The 18,001-nt window shown below is 39.3% G+C and overlaps 1 protein-coding gene across 2 annotated transcripts; it reads left to right on the forward strand.

Moving 5' to 3' along the window:
- Nucleotides 1-758: 758 nt before the first annotated feature.
- cfap251 (cilia and flagella associated protein 251) lies at nt 759-17,727 on the forward strand. Of its 2 annotated transcripts, none has more exons than XM_086030607.1 (21): nt 759-912; nt 2,309-2,463; nt 3,362-3,502; nt 3,578-3,687; nt 4,952-5,060; nt 5,170-5,250; nt 5,345-5,422; nt 6,347-6,388; nt 6,794-7,065; nt 7,544-7,720; nt 8,429-8,679; nt 9,625-9,776; nt 10,747-10,908; nt 11,233-11,417; nt 12,840-12,954; nt 13,034-13,197; nt 13,614-13,704; nt 14,282-14,425; nt 15,848-16,079; nt 17,316-17,423; nt 17,504-17,727. In XM_086030607.1, the coding sequence occupies exons 2-21, from the start codon at nt 2,314-2,316 to the stop codon at nt 17,656-17,658; spliced, it is 2,919 nt and encodes a 972-aa protein (XP_085886733.1). In that variant the 5' UTR covers nt 759-912; nt 2,309-2,313; the 3' UTR covers nt 17,659-17,727. The 2 variants fall into 2 exon arrangements, with proteins under 2 accessions (XP_085886733.1, XP_085886734.1); XM_086030608.1 differs by lacking the exon at nt 759-912 and adding an exon at nt 1,012-1,103.
- The last annotated feature ends 274 nt before the right edge of the window (nt 17,728-18,001 follow it).

Here is an 18,001-nt window from a genome sequence, read left to right on the forward strand (position 1 = left end):
TGAGATATAAAAGACGCAAGATAGATAGATAGATAGATAGATAGATGCTTTAAAAAAAACAACAACAAAAAACAGCAGACACACGCATAGTGTGGTGATCGGTGAAATAAAAACAATATTGGGCATATGTCATTGTGTCTGTTTGACCGAAAGGTAAACATTACTGTTTTATTTTTTTTATGTATCTGGCTGCATGTCAGGAGTGTAGCACCTGCGTGTGACTTGGTACCGGTAATTAAGTCCATTCTCAACGCCGTTTGGCTGACTCTGACCGACCGGTCGGGCTTGAAATATAGACGGGAACTAATAGATGGACTAAAGCATTGATGAATGTCCACCTCTGTTAAAGCATTGAGGAATGCCCACCTCTGTTAAGTTAGTTTGTCACTTTATGAAGTTCAGTCCATTGACTGACATCAGTGGGCACATTTGACACATTCAATATGGCAGAGCCGCTGACGTATCCAACCAAAGTTGCAAGATTTCTCTACAGGGTCGGAAGTCACAAAGGCATACTACGCCAGTGATCCAACATTATGGCCAATTTGGGAGTTTCAGAATAAAGTATCATGGCAACAGTAGCAACAAATACTCCACTTTTAATCCGCAAATATACGGTAACACAAATATATCAGCAAAATGTATTCTTTTAATGGCAGTTAAACATGATTTTGGCAGTTTATATTCAAGTTTTAAGGTACAATGCTTTTAATTTGAAATGATTGGACAACATGTTTGGTTTGACGGTATCTGGGCAACGGTGTGGAAACGACTTCTAAAGCTTGGTGCTGATTTAATAATATGACTGATTGGTTATTGCTCCCTCGAGAAACATCTCAATTCAACTAATAAGTGAATCTTTATGACGACGAGTGTGGTCATTTTACGTCGCAGCTGTAACGTGGTAACCAGGTGATTTTGAGTTTAACAGTGATAGTTTTCTATGAAAGCTTGGCAATTCTCAGTAGGATGAATATAACTTTATTATTATTATTATTATTATTATTATTATTATTATTATTATTATTGAATTGAGTGTAATTGATGTGTTAATTCTCCTTCAATACATTTTCCTTTCGGAATTCACAGTTTGCCACTTTCTGGTAAGGAATAACAACGGTGAAATAATAATACGTATTATGACAATATACAGTCATAATAAAAATTTTAATGACGAATTATACATCAAACTTCACTATTTAAATATAAATAATTTCCCAAAAGCTTGCGCTAAAAAGCATTGCGTGATTTGAAAAACATGGACTTTCTTTAAGCGGCACCGTGGTCGACTGGTTTGCACGTCCGCCTCACAGTGCAGAGGTCGTGGGTTCGAATCCAGCCCCGGCCTTCCTTTGTGGAGTTTGCATGTTCTTCCCGTGCCTCCGTGGGTTTTCTCTGGGTACTCCGGTTTCCTCCCACATACCAAAAACATACATGTAAGGTTGATTGGACACTCTAAATTGCCCCTATGTCCCTTTGTCTCTGTGTGCCCTGCGATTGGCTGGCAACCAACCCTGGGGTAGGCTCCAGCACTCCCGCAACCCTTGTGAGGATAAGCGGTATAGATAATGGATGGATTTTGTTTAAACTTTTTAAGAAAGAGTAGCTAGCCAAGACAGTTCATCAACCAGAATCACTTTCCTACCCCACATAGTTTGGGAGAAAATATTAACTATTAACTAAGGTATTTTTCTTTTGACGTTTTGACCAGATGTCCACTGATAGTGTAGTGGTACACACGCCTGAGTTGTGTGCGGGCAGCGTGGGATCGATTCCCGCTCAGTGACAGTGTCTATGTGTGCCCTGCGACTGGCTGGCGACCAGTTCGGAGTGTAGTCTGCCTTTGCCCATTGACGGCTGGGATAGGCTCCAGCAACTCCCTGCGACCCTATGTAGGATAAGCGGTTTGGAAGATGACATGACGTTTTGACCAGTCCACATAGGTGTATCTTTACATTTTTACACCTGTATTACACTGGAGAACCACTGGTCTACATGATTTTAATTATTAAACTACTGTGCAACCATAAAGCAATGAATCTGCCAAGTGGTAGAAAAACATTAAAACCCAGGTAAAGCCTTGTCAATCTAGTTTTATTACCTTACAAATTTCAACAAGAGTGCAGACGAGATAGCAGGAGACAGGCCAGTCCAGTGGCAGAGTTACAAGGGCAACAACCCAGCAGTAGTTTTTGTGTCCTGTATGCTCTGTTAGTCATTTTCAATAATTTCCCAAGGTCTAGTGTGGAGCATCAACAACCCAGCAAGTTTTCTCTTCCAATGACATTTAGTACATTTTGTTTTACAGGTAAAATGTCTGAAGCACAGGGTCCCGAGACCCCCCCAAAAAGTCATGTGAGTGACATTGATAAACTAAGACGAAACAGGGAGTCTCAAGTCTACACTGCAACCAGAGAAACCCTGTTCACACAGGAGACTACACACAGTAGATCACATGCATTGGTAAGTAAATGTATTGTTGAATGCAGTGGGACTTTGACTTCTGAGGCGGGCAGCAGTATTAAAAGTTGTTTCTTTTTCTTCAAAAATGTTGGGAATAAAATGTGTATTATTTTCAACCACGGTTATACTGACAACCTGCACCCTTAATAGGAAAATAAAATAAAGTAAAAAAAAATAAAAAAATAAATAAAAATGGACCGACATGCTACTTGGGTGAATTTGATCCAACTTTTGGTTGTTTTGTACAAAGATGGTTGTTTTATACAAAACGTTGGGTCAAATTCACAAAAGTAGCAGGTTGGTCCAATTTTTGACCAAAATTTGATTATTTTGACCCAGCAGTTTTAAGACTGTGGTAACCAATTTCTTGATAGCTTTAACTCATCACTATGGATAGGTCCTTGTTGGATCAAAATCTTGACCCAATGTGTTTGGTTAAATCCTCAACCCAATCTGCAGGTTATGAATAACCGAGCATTGGGTTGGTCCACTTTGGACCAAGCACATGATTAGCTAGTTCACCCAATTTGGGTTACTCTTAACCCAGTAGTTTTAAGAGTGTACCTGAACTACACTTTATAAAACCAGCTAATACGCCACATTCTATTTTATATTGTTTTGTCATATTTTTATACAAAACTGTGCTATTTTCATTTATTTAAAAACATGCAATAACAAAGAGATGTGGTGTTTTGGGGCGCTGTTACGGATTAATGGCATTTCAATTCATTTCAATGAGTAAAATTGATCTGAAACATGAGTACATGGAGGGAATGGTTCTTTCTCTCACCAAGCTTTAGAACTGCAGTAGTTAGTCAAGGTACCACTGTGTAAAAAGTCAAATATATATACAGTAAAATATATCCTCAAGTGTGCTGTCCATTCACCCATCATCTAGTCACTTGATTGGGTTTCTGGGGTGAATTCCTCCCTTCCCGTGTATGTTCTGCAAGACCACAGTCAGCTGGTCTTCCTCTATGCTGGAGCTCACGTCGGGATCCTTTACAACCACACCACCAACTCCCAGCACATACTCCAGGTAATAAGAAAAAAAAATGGGATTTAACAACAACAACACACACAAAAAAAAGCAAGTTCATTTGATATTTTTCAGGGTCACTGCTCCCCCATTTCATGTATGTGCGTCAGTGAAGACAGACGCTGGATTGCAACGGCAGACCAGAATGAGAAAAGCACTGTCATACTGTGGGATTCATACTCTGGGTAGTTATGTTCTATAAGTTTGCAGCATACCACAATAAACACACTCGTTTGCTTTCAACACATTTAGACTTATTATACCAAACTTTGTAATGTTTTCTCACTCATTGTCAAGAAAATGGAGTGCATCATATAGCATCACATTGAGGAAATAAGAATACTATAAGTGACAAATGGATCTGAACGATTTAAAAAAAGATTAATAAGATTAATATGTTGACCAAAAGTCTGCTACCTTAAAGCAAGCAAACAATGAAATAAATACATTTTAAATGAACTCCAAAGCTCATGTATGAAATTAATTGACAAAGATGAAAACAAAGGTCATTTTTGCTATAACCATAGTTTAGTTAATTTTATAAACAAAAAATGTCGTTTCAGTCAGTTGTCATTTGTTTTTGAAAACTAATTTGGATTTTGTTTACGAAAATGTTTTTTCAATTTTAGTTTTAGTTATTGAATTCCTTCTCGTTAACAATGATAACGTCGCTGATGGTGTAGTGGTACACGCGGCTGAGTTGTGTGCGGGCAGCGTGGGATCGGTTCCCGCTCAGTGACGATGTCTGTGTGTGCCTTGCGACTGGCTGGCGACCAGTTCAGGGTGTAGTCCGCATTTCGCCCATAGTCACCTGGGATAGGCTCCAGCACCTCCCCGTGACCCTGTATAGGATAAGCGGTGTTGAAGATGACATGACATGACTAACTATGATAGCCTTGCTTCCAGTAGAACTCAGTGCTGTAGGTATGTTGCAGCACAATCTGGTACTACACTGACGGTGATAACACTAAATTGGATGTATACTGTGAAAAACTATTTTTAAAAAAAACACTACACACAAATGTACTTCTGATGATATGATATGATATGATATGATATGATATGATATGAAATGATATGATATGATATGATATGGAGATTGGAGACTACCGATACCAAGTAACGGTATTGGGACAATACCGACGTAATTTTAAGGTATCGAGGGCTCATGGAGGCTGCCGATACCACCACCAATACTTATCACAAACAAATTGAGGAAGTCTGCTTACTATACTGCGGCGGTTTTGACACAACTGCGTCAGAAAGAAATGTCTTTGTGTCACAATTTTTTGTCCTTGGGTTTAATGAAATTTTAATACAGGAAGTATTAGAGGTATCTGTACTCTGTCATGGTAAGTAGTCAAAGAGTGAATACTCGTACAGTCATCGGTCTGGAAAAAAAGTTGAATTGCACAACCCTAATATGATGATATGTTTGGAACGTTTCAGCATTCCTGTGCACACGTTGTTTGACTGCCATCCCAACGGGGGAGTCATTGCCATCGCGTTTTCGGGGGACGCCAAACAGCTGGTGACACTTGGGAATGAGCGAGCTCAAGTGAGTAAAAATTGGTGCTCTCTATCAGTTCTGGTGGACTGGGTGGATAGTGAATAGTTTTGAATGAATAGCTTTGAACTTTCAGTGATCAAAGTGCTGTTTCCCACAGTGTGTGTGTATCTGGGATTGGACCAACGAGTCCCATGAACCGCTCTGGCTCACAGAGCTGAGCCCTGAATACGGTTATCAAGTAAGTCCAATTGAAGCCAATCATCACCTTGCACACACTTCTGCATTCAGTCAAATAACATGAACAAATGCTCCAATATTGACTTGTTTTGCAGAATCACATCATTTTTAACCCAAACAATAGCACTCAGTTGCTGAGCAGCAGTGAAAGCCAAGTGTTGTTTTACAGTACGGTGAGTAGTGGCCGGTTTGATCTGGTCCACCACTATCCCAAAAAAATAAATACAAATTAAGAGGTGTGGCCACTGGAGAACGTTATATAAATTCAAGCTGCACCGTTGTTCCATTAACTCATTCACTGCCATTGACGTATTTATTTGTCTTTTCACAGTCCAGCCATTCAATCCCAGGAATCGATTTATATTTTTTTTCAACATTTTTCAAACGTTAGGGTAAAAGTGGGTCTCTAAATGTCTGTCAGTGAATGAGTTAATTCCACCGTAAGAGTGTTTCTTAAGGAGTTAAAATCATGCCAAAACCTCACTTACACAATACATGATTTACTCACACCCAACAATTCACAAACAAACTCAGTGTGCTTTGCAAATACAAAACATCATTCACAAACTAATGCATTTTGTTTTGCACATAGGAAATATGGCTATCAAACAAATACATCCTGCTTCTGAAACAAATACAGCATGTTTTACATATACAAAGAAAAAAATCTTCCCCAACAATATCCTTTAAGTGCAATGTAAATTCTTGTCTACCGCCCTCACGTACAAAAAAACGTTGCCCGTGGATACCGCTAAAGTTTCTCCTCAGACACCTGTTGGCTGCTTATTGCGAGAAGCTTAATCAATGACCATTTTCCATAGTTGTAGAATTGCTTTTTTGTATGTGAAGGATTTTTTTTTTTGTACTTGAGGGATTTTTTTTGTACTTGAAAGATTTTACTTTGTACTTCAAGGATATTTTTTGTACTTGAAAGACAACATTTGTTTCTGAAGCAGGATGTGTTTGTTTTATAGGTACATTTCTTATGAATTGTCTGAATTGTTGGGTGTGAGTGAATCATGTTTTGTGTGTTTAAGAGGTTTTTGCACGATTTTAACTCCATTGTTTCTTGTAATAAAAAGTTCCTCTTTTTTCAGGCACAAAGAAATTTGCAATATGTTCCACTAAAGGTTATTAAGGTAATTGTTTACACTGTGCCACTATGTTTTTTAATCCATCATTTATCATACATATTTTCTCCATTTATATATATATATATATATATATATATATATATATATATATATATATATATATATATATATATATATATATATATATATATATATAGATATTTAAATAAACCCTCAAATTATTTACTGCTATGTTAGGTTTTAAGTGCACTTTAAAGTACTCATGTTTATCCTTTTACCTCTATATTTTCTAGATTAACATTTTTGACAATGTATAATCCATCCGTCCATCCATTACTCGAGCCGGTTATCCTCATAACATACTGTGGTCATAATTCAATTTTTTGTTTTTATTGTAATTACTATTCATGATGTATTTGTTATTTATTTTTCCGTCTTTCATCTTGTCAGCTGGGCGACGCAGCCACCCTGGAACTGAACGCGTCTCTCTTCCCCAATTCCACGCCCGAGTTCTGCAAAATCCCTAAACTGGCAGGCGGGCCTCTGAGTCCGTCCGTGTTCCACTGGAGAGAGCTCCGAATCATAACCCCGTCGAGAGCGGGCGTCATCATGGTCTGGGAGCTCACGCAGGACCTGGACTCCAACCAAAGACTGAGCCGGGACCATGTGAAGATCATCTCTCTGCAGGAGCATCCAATCACTGTACTAGTTGTGGTAGACTAGTAAGTACTCATCTTTTTATTTGATACATGCACACATTTGCATTTGTATTATTATTCTGTCCTACTGCCGCATTTCTCAACCGATTCAAACCATTCCAACTTCAAAACGTTCAGCCCATTCGTGGAAATAATTTTCCACATTGACAAAATGTCCACATATTTCCAAATTTCATGAGATCCATGACAACATTTCCAAATTAATGAAGATACTTTTACCTACCATAGTTTCCCAGAGTATAAGAAATCCGACCAATCTAATACACAGAGGTGTCCATTCCGTCCCAAATTGTTATCGCATTCATTCAAGATTTCCTATTCTCATTTATATGTTACCATATCCACTGTTAGCATGTTAACATTTGAGAAGCTCTCATTAGTAATAGTACATAAGTTCAGGGCAAGATGTGTAATAATTGTCATCGATCACAAAACACAGAAAGTGCATTCTCCAGTAGCATATGTTTCTTTTACATGACAGCTGCATTGTGACTGGGGACACGCGAGGACACGTCAACTTTTATGATGAAAACATGCTGCTCCTAACTTGGTTCACCCAATTGAACCTGGGCCCAATTGTCTCAATTTCCTTTTCTAAGGAGTTTGATAGAGGATATCTGGAAGACGGCACCGTGGATACCAAGCCACTACTTGGCAGGTAAAAGTTCTCTTCAGTCACCAGCTAAGAAACAACAACAACAACAACACAATACAATAGTACAAGCATGTAATCTCATCTAATTACGCAATTCACACATAATATTTTATGTCAAATATAATCTCAACTGTTGTCTAATTGTACATTTCACAGGTAATCACATCATCATTGCTAGTTTCACATCTATCATTTATCTCTCATGTCATATCTTGCATCTGTGATTAGATTTTTTTTCTCTCATCAATAAATCAATCATCAATCTCTCATTTTGCACATCATGTCATTTCTTTTATATTCATCATCTGATCTCTCGCATTTAGCTCTCATTTCATTTCCCATCCCAAATGTACTCTCATCCCTCTCCAATCTGGTGCAATTCCTTTCTCATCTGAATCCCATTTTTCACCTCTTATCTAATTTTTCACACCTCATTCTAATCCCTCATCCAATTTCCCTTTTATCATATTTAATATCATATCTTATTTCTTTATTTGTTTATATAACTGGTTAATTTACTATTCTTTTTTTTAATCTCATCTACAAATGAGCAGGTTCATCATCCACGTCAAAAAAATTGTGGGACTTCTGTCAGCACAAAACTAATTTTATACATCATCACATCTGTAAACTCATTTGTCATTTATGATGTAATCTCACACAATTTTATCTCGGCTGGTATTCCGGCTCATATTTTGTCATACTGTGCAGGAACTTTGTGGTGTCCTCGTCTACCTCCGTGGTTATCCATGTGAATGTGGAAAGAGGCACGTGGCGGGTCCTGCTGCAGGAGAACTGCGACCCTCTCCATGCTGTGGCCTGCCATCCCAAACAGCCCTCCGTGGTCATGGGCAACTGCAGCGGCATTTTAAAAGTTTGGGACTACCAGCAGAAGCGGACCGTACGCAGAACGGTTTTGGAGAAAGAGAAAGAAATCCAGTGTGTCACCATTGACCCTCAAGGTGCACTCTAAAAAGAATTGGGTTAAAAATAACACAATTTTGGGTCAAAAATGGATTGATACACAAATTGGGTCAATTTGACCCACTTTCTTGCATTGTTTTGTACAAAACAGCCCATTTTGGGGGGTTGCTTTTCTCAAAACTACCCATTTTGGGGTTGTTTTCTGCAAAAACAACCAAGAAAGTTGGGTCAAATTGACCCAAGTTGTGGATCGGCCATTTTTGACCCAAAATTGCGTTATTTTTAACCCAACTGTTTTTAGAGTGTGAGTGGCTCCATGTACACTATTTGTCCTCGCTAGTAAGACAATTCAGCATACTAGAAGATCGACTAGGGCCCACTAGTGATTTGTTTCCCACGTCACTCTAAAAACAGTTGGTTCAAAAATAACCCAATATGGGTCAAAAATGGACCGCTCCCTACTTTAGTCAATTTGACCCAACTTTCTGGGTTGTTTTGCACAATACAAACCAGAGAGGCTGGGTCATTTTATATAAAACAAGAAATTCCTCTGCATCATGGGCTGCTATGGGTGGAAATGGAGACAAATTTTGTGTGGCCCCAATCCTCCCCTGACAATCAATCCTATTGAGAACCTTGGAAGCATCGCTAAGCAAAAGGTCTATGAGGGTGGGGGTGAAATAGCTTTTGCGTTCAGCAAATACAACTCTTAATGCTACAAATACCAAATACATTTACATCCTATAAAATGTCTTGAAACAATTGTTTACATAATAATTTGGAACAGTGCATTTTAAGAATACCATTATCGTTGGGAGGTCTGTTTAAAAACATTCAAATTATTCTCTAAACAGTTGATGACTTGAAAATTATGCTGAGTGACATTTGGAGAAATCGGAGAAAAACATCATTTGCATTATAAATTGGAATGCGGTTTAAAATTTGGATTTGAATTGGACGCTGACATGTTTGTTCCTGAGCAGGACGCTACCTGGCGGTCGGTTTTGCGAGCGGAGCCGTGCACTTTTTGGATGCCGACACTCTACAAAGCGATCCCAAGGAGTGTTTCGATTACCCCCCAGACAGCATCAGCCACATGAGCTTTTCGCACGACTCCAGATACCTTGCCACTGCAGTAAGTTGCCTTTTACGGGCATATTGTCAACCCTTTGACCGAACCAATCGCCTTTCATCTCTCTTCCAACCTCGCATTTCACATAGAATCTCATCTTTCATCCAACCCCTTTTGTCATCTCTCGCTCAAATTGCAATCGCATCTCACATCTCATGTGATCTTATATCTCTTCTCTTGGTATCCCAATTTTACGATTGTGTCTCATCTCTGTCACATATAATCTCACATTTAATCTCATCACTCATTTAATATCCCTCATTCCACTTCTCTCGCTCACTTGCTATTGACTGAAAATATCATCACAGTGGCACAGGGCTCAGGTAACAATCAATCAGCTCAGCTTCAGAAAACAGGTGAGCCGTGATTGGTCATTACCTGAGCCCTGAGCAACCGTGATATATGACATTTTGTGGTTCTTAACTCATATTCCAGAAAAATGATTGTAATCAGAATGCCGTGTTTATTAGTAGGGGCACATACAACATATTATTGTAAAGACATTTTTTGGGTTGACTCTCCTTTTCAGAAATATTTTTTTTACATCAAATCATGTGTATCCCAATTTTTGGCACCCCTGATATTAATTATTTGTACAATCCCCTTTTGCCATCAAAACACCACCTATCTTCTCCTATAATGTTCCACAAGATGGGAGGTTACAGAAAGAGGGCTTTTTGACCAGTGCTCTTTGCACAATCTCTCGAAATCATCCAGCGACCTGGATCCTCTCCTCTTTAGCCCCCTCCACAGGGGTTTCAATGGGGTTGAGGTATGGGGACTGAGATGGCCATTGGAGGAGCTTGATTCTGTGTCTGTCAGACCATTTCTACCATTTTCAGTATGAGAGTATGCTTCTGCAATAAAAATGTGATTTATTTTAAGGCTTTTAACCCGGGGTGCCAATAATTGTTGATGGCACTGTAAGTATGCAATTTACTTATTACTTAATAAGTGAAGTTGTCCCCTTCAGGATGTGGGGAAGGCGGTGACGTTATTTCGCATGCAGCCGCCTCTGTGGATCTACTTGGGCAGGTACCGCTCCCACTACAAACCAATTACGGACCTCCTGTTTGGGGTACAGCAGGACAGCGCCAAACCCAGACTGTTTACACTGGGCGTGGACCGCCTGCTGGTGAGTCCTCAATTGGTTGATGAAATTTTGTAGGTAATGAAAAAAAATCTATTAGAAAATGACACAATTTTACATATCGTCGCTGTCATGTGAAAAACACTTATCTCCATTTTTTTATTTTTTTTTTATTTTTACATGAATGGTGTTTCCGAGTTACAGACATCGCATTAATGTGAAAATTTAAAAAAGTTTGCAAAATTGGAGATAAGTGTTTTCCACAGGACAGCGACAATATATTTATCTGGTCATGTTATTGAATAATTGACCACAGTTGGCTGCTGGTGTAGAGTAGACCATGAAGACCTCATCTCCTGGGATCAATAGGTGGAGTACGACGTGGAGAGCAGTGACGTGGGCCAGCTGGTCATTCTGAGCTCCAAGCGCCTTGAGCAGAGTGCGGTGCCAAAGTGCATGACCTGGTACCCGCCACTGAGCGCTGAGGAGTTTCTGGTGGTCGCCTCGGACCAATACAAGATGAAGCTTTTCAACAGCATGTCCAAGACGTGCAGGTAACAAATAATACCACTATTTTTTTTTCCCCGGCAATTGAATCACTCCCGAGTCGCTGATGGTACGCTTGCCTGACTTGTGTGCGGGCAGCGTGGGATTGGTTCCTGCTCAGTGACGGTGTCTGTGTGTGCCCTGCAACTGGCTGGCAACCAGTTCTGGGTGTAGTCTGTCTTCCGCCAATTGTCAGATGGAAAGGCTCCAGCACCTCCCTGCCACCCTGTGCAGGATAAGCGTGTTGAAGATGACATGAATCACTGCCTTGTACAAGGATTGAGAAATAATCTTTTATTGATTCCCCAGAACTGAAATTCAAGACAATGACCTAAAAAAAAGACTGTCTAAAATAACATGAATATCAACAAATCTTTAGTCTAAATAAATAAAGACAGCAAAACCATGTTGCGTAAATGCATAAAAACATTGCAATGATGGGATAAAATAACAAAACATACAGAGTGAGCGATATATATAAAATGAATATGTAAAGGTTAAATAGATATCTGTTAAAATAAGAGAAATAAATCAAATCAATGATGAATAAAATAAGTTATTAAATGCAATAAATACTACAAATGTACAATACCCCAGTTGATATGATATGTCACGAAACTGATATGTAACGAAAGATCAAACATGAAATAATACATTTGAATAAAAAAACATTTATTGAAATAAAACAAATACATAAAACACAAAGTCATATATTTTCAAAGATAAATATTAAAGAATCAAATACAAATGTGAAATTAAAAAATGTAGAAAATATTAATCATGTAATGTATTTACAGTTAATTATACATAGATTTAAAACACATCTTTTTTAATGAAACAAAATAGAAATGAAGTTAATAAATTCATAAATAAATGCATGTGTAATAAAAGTATAAAATAAATCAAATGAGTACATGTTTAAATAAATTAATGGAAATACAATATGGAATAAAAACAGTTTAATGTACAACGAATTAAACATAAATCAACAAAAAATGAGAAAATGAGTACATGTAAATATGAAATCAATTTTAATTTAAATAAAATGAACGTGTTGAAATATTGTACTAAATAAATACATATATACTGTACATATATAAAGAATATAAATTATGTTAATATGAATGTGTATTTTATGCATTTTGAAAAAGGGACAGATGATAGAACATCATAAAAATGTCAATAATATTTCATCTTAAAGGTTTTAACGCATGGGAAATTTCCATCTTTAGCCTTGTTCGGGGGATGGTCCCCGAATAAAAAAGTACAAAACTGAATAAATAAACCACTGTAAAAAATCATAACAAATTGGCAGAATTAAAATGCAATCTGAGATGGCAGCAGATTAGGCAGCAGTTTATGCAGGGTTATGGCTACAGGATATGTGGCACTGAAAACATAAGCGCTTTTGTCTGATTGACTCCCATCAGAAAGACCCTCCTCGGACCCACGTACGGAAGCCCCGTTAAGAAAATCGGGATTTTGCCGACGTCCATCGACAACGAGAGCGGATCGTATTACATGGCGTACGTCACAGAGGATAAGGTCAATTCATTGCGCATACAAATTGCACTTTTCATCACCCAAGACCAAGTGAAAGGAGACCTGCTCATTCTTCCTCCAGGTTGGCCTACAGATCCTGCCCCTGGATGGCAACCCATACAAGTCCCAAGCTGTGGTCTGCCATCCGACCGGTGTGTCTGCCTTCGCCTCCTCCCACGACGGACTGTTTGTTTTCACTGCAGGTGGTCCTGACTGCACTGTTCTGTCGTGGCAGATAAGTTATAGGTAACCTTTGCGTGGAACTTAAAGAAACGTTTCAAGAAATTTCAGGATGTTCTCAGTGGGAAGCGGTATACTAATCTCAGACTATCAAGAGGGCCATCAGAAGGTTGCAGCAGAGGGACTGGATGAGTCACAGAAAGGCACAGAAATGGGTATCATTGGAAGTGTTCATAGTTCATACACCTGTTTCCTCACTAGTCACCATATGTGGTGGTATCACAAAAAAAGCCGCAATAAGCCAAAAAACAAAAGTTTTCACGCATGGAGTTCCTCATCTGGGGTGGACAAACTTGATATCAAAATATGAGAAGCTCCTGTCCTGTGAGATCTCTGGACTGTGTGTGTAGGTCTACCTAATGTTGCAGCCTGTTGCGCAGTATGAATTTTGAGCATGTTTTGGCTCTTTCCGGCGAGCGCAGTGCCCTGGAGGGAGCGGCATCTTTGGGAGGAAAGGAGCTGGAGCCATATTACACTCTTTTAGAGGGAGGCAGGAATGGAGAATTTTACAGGGTGAGTGCGAAATTTCACCATGAAGTTATTTTAGGGGGAAACCGGTATATCCGAGGAACTTGCAGAGCTGGGCATCACTAACCGCCACCGGGTTGCCGTCTGCAAATTTAAACAACCCACGTGGTCCCAGTCGGTCCGAGTCGGCCAAACTGCATTGAGAACGGACTTAACCTGTGCCACGTCACACGCAGGTGCCGCACTCCTTACAAGCTGCCGAGTAAGGAAAAAAAAGCAAAAACAGTGTTGTGTACCTTGCGCACCCACAGACACAATGACATGGCCCCATATAGTTTTTATTTCACCGATCACCACGCAGCACGTGTGTGTGTCAGTTGTTTTTGTTTCAATTTTTTTCTTTGTCTGGCGGTGTGTCTGCTTGTGCGGCGCCTGTGTGTGATGCTAAGATTACGTTCTTGACGCCGATTGGCTGTCGCCGACGAGGGACGGACTGGGACCACGTGGGTCGTTTAAATATGCAGACGGGAACTCAGTGGCGGTTAGGCGATGCCCAGCTCTGGTAACTTGCAATATAATTTGCGTATACAGCAATATTTGTCCGTGATGTTTTATACTGTAGGAAATCGAAGACTTTTTCTATTACTGCCAAATTCACAATCAAGGACTGGAGTCCATGGAAACGCGGCAGCTGTCTCCCAAAATTCCACTGACGGAATTGCCTTCCCTCATGCGGGCTTTGGCCTACTTCCCTACAGAAGAAGAGGTACGCTTTGCATTTTACAATAACATGGCAGTTTCCTACCATTATCTATGCGATATGGGAACCAATTGAAAAATTCTGATATATCCCATATGATCTAGCAGTTAGGACTTCTGTTTTTCACCCAACCTGGGTTTGACTCCTGGTATGGGAACCAATTGAAAAATTCTGAAGGGACTTTCTCTGTTCTGTGTCACTTTAATGCTTGCTTATACTAACATTAACTACTAACATTAACAACAGGAAGACTGTATATTGTCAGTTGAACTATTTCAAGGGATGCCAAAAAGATCGCGACACGGCCGTCGAGCCTTTTCAGTCAGATGCGGAAGGGCTAATCTATCCAAAATGGCTGCTTATTCTTATACTATTGGCTTTCCCGTATTTCACAACAAAGAAGAAGACTTTACAGAACTGCTGTCCCTTGTATTGCCACCCTAACTAAAAGAAATAAGTAAAAAGAACTCTGCGAATTGTTTTGGAGAAAACAACATGCTTGCTTTGTTGTACACTAACATAGTTGCTATGAATATCAATAATTTATATTTGAAAGTAGTTCCAACTAAAACTTCTGTTTTATCCCCAAAAAAATAGAAGTTGTATTTTTACAATGTATCTAATTATGTGGCCGAAATTTAATGTGTAATTATTGTGTGGGTGTTCAAATGAGATGAAATGCTTTTAAAACTTGCTTGTTGGAAGTGTAGAACTACATTTTAAAAAAAGTTGTTTATATATACACAATGGAACCTTGATTGAAAGGACTATTATGGAGGAGGTATTGTCCGTTATAGCCGATTGTCTGTTAAATTTAAGTAGTGTGGGCGGGGCTGATGGCATGCAGCTGGCCGCGTACATGAGACGCAATATGAGCGAACTTCCTTCACTATAGATAGCTAAGAGCTTGTCGAAAAAAAACTATATCGTGTACCAAAAATAGCATGTTCAATGGAAATTTGCACGTACTACATAACTAGTCCTCGCTCTGTTAAACAACGTCCATAAATATGAATAGGTAGATACGACACACACTTTTTGAGCTGCGTGCCTATGGTGAATCCAAGCTAATGTCCATGCTATCCATGACATTTTCTGGGACCAACATGGCCGCCAAGTTAGCACGTCTGGTAGCCTGCTTTAGTCTACTGTCCATCTGTGAAAACTGTGGCATAACCCGGAAATACAAGTGCAGCGCCGGTAAATAACAGCAGCTTATTCTGGAACTAACAGACTTTGACAGTTACTGTGCAAAGGGGAGTAATCGAATGGACTGGACACTGTTTTCTGTCCGTCAAATCTGAATTCCGTTGGTTCTGGGTACATTAAATTGATGTTCAACTGTAATGGACTTTCCCCTATCATGGGTGGGTCTCATGATCCATGTAATGAAAAGAGGTTCACTGTATTATATTGTATTTTGAACAGGTTGAAGACATGCTAAACGAGGTGAAGTTGGGCCAGTACACAGAAACGGGAGAGTACATCACGGATATCAACTTGGAGGAGCTGATCAAACTCTACGTCAACCACCGGCCAGCCTTTGGCATCTCGGCAGACGAGCTGGCCACAGCCTTTGAGGTCCTCGGCGAGCCTGGCGGACCCACAGGACAACCCATTCTGCACAGAGACCAGATGCTGGAACTCCTGCAGGTCCGAGGTATACAATATGAAATGGTATGGTTTTATAATCTTGGTAATGAACCAGGAAGTATCGTACTCACTAACATATGAAGTAAAGAACCAAAATAAAAGAATATCAGAATTTGTCTTTTTGTTGTTTTGCATTATGATGGAAGGGTCCACCCCGAACACAGAACCAAAAATTGTATGGACCTGTCGTCTTGCGTCATTCTCAAGGAACCAGACCCATCACCTAGGGTGGGCTATAGGGGGCTGTGCCCTCCCACCAAGATGCTTGTAAACCCCCACACCCTCCATTTGAGGCACTGATTTCTAAAAATAAACTTTTTATTATTATTATTATTATTATTATTGTTATTTTATTTTACTATTGTTGCTTATCACTAAGCCATTTAAATAGAAACAAACAGTGATGCCATTTTTGTTTGATTGACGGCCAGTCTTATCTGCTACAGCTACAGCTAATCACGGCCTTACTCTGCGTCACTGTACGGCAACTGAGGAGGGACAAATTACATTAGTGTCGGCAACTGAAGAACCCTTTCAATCCGTTTCATAAAAGATTCCATGGAAGCCACACACTCCTTTTAATTTCTGCAGCAGACAACGGTTGAACCGGGAGGCCCGGTCGAAGCGATATGTCAGCGCATCCGCCATATTGGATGTGGCTTTTGTATTACCTATAAAATCGGCAAATAATATTTGTAAAATTGTCTCAGTATTACATAACGCAATCAAAAGCAATAATTTGGTATTAATCCGGTGAGTTTTGCCTCGATGATACATTTCCAAGGAGCAAGTCAATGAGGCATCATAACAATTTGCTTCACTTTGCCACATTCAATATGGCTGCACGGGGCGTCACTGTACTCAAGAAGGCGTCTTTACATATGTATTATAAATGTTAGGATGTCTATGATAATACTTGCTTGCGGTTGTTGCCAAGGGTGACATTCAAGAGTAATGACTGGGAGCGGCAGTGCTAAGCGGATATATGGTGCAAAGTAAGTGCTGTCTGGATAATATTATACATGCATTTCATTCACTAACATTTATACTGACAAACAAAAATATTGCACAGCGTGGACTTTTTCACTTTGGTTAGTGGAACTTTCTGTGACAGGCAAATTCATAGACATCTACTGCCTTGTTCTCATGGGAGGACACCCCCTTGCCACAATATGGTTGCTCCCCCAACGAATAGAATGCGCTCCACATTTTTTAAAATTGATTTGCCGGTATGTTGAAACAGGGGAAGCCATGACAGAGGATGAGCTGGCAGAGTGTTTCACGACACTGTTAGGTCTCTTTGAAGTGAAAGAAGAGGAAAGTCCTGAGGTTGACTTCTTTAAAACTGACAGTATGTACAAATACTACGGTTACAATAGTTAAACTTTCACATATAATATTACTTTTTGTTGTATATGTGTTTTTTTGGAGACGTGAGCCAAGAATACGTTTTGGAGAGTGTGATCCCAGAGAAGATATCCATGGAGATATTCACACATCATATCCTGGGCCTCCCATCATCATCGTCACCATCGACGCTCAAGAGAGGACATAAAGAATCAGAGCAACAGCTTGAGGATGACTGAATGTGAAATAACATAAAGTGTGTGCATGCGTGTGTTACATACATGAACTATAATGGGAATGTATACTATTTGGACAGAAATAAATGGTATAAATGAAACATTACTACCATTACTCATTTTAGCCTCTTGTGTCACTGCTCATAAAAAAATTAATAAAACAAATTAAAAAAAGAAAGTAATTGGAATAAATTGTGAGGATAGGCGGATTTGATCATGGATATGTTCCAATTTTGCACATGAATTTGAAAATGACATACGGGTCAATTTGAACTTCAACATCACAAAGAAATAAAAGACAAAGAAATTATAAGCAGGACAATCAAGTTCACGTGAAGATTAAGAA

Source organism: Filicampus tigris, chromosome 5, assembly GCF_054856515.1.
Source record: "Filicampus tigris isolate MCC_2025a chromosome 5, RoL_Ftig_1.0, whole genome shotgun sequence".
In the NCBI taxonomy this organism is placed as follows: domain Eukaryota; kingdom Metazoa; phylum Chordata; class Actinopteri; order Syngnathiformes; family Syngnathidae; genus Filicampus; species Filicampus tigris.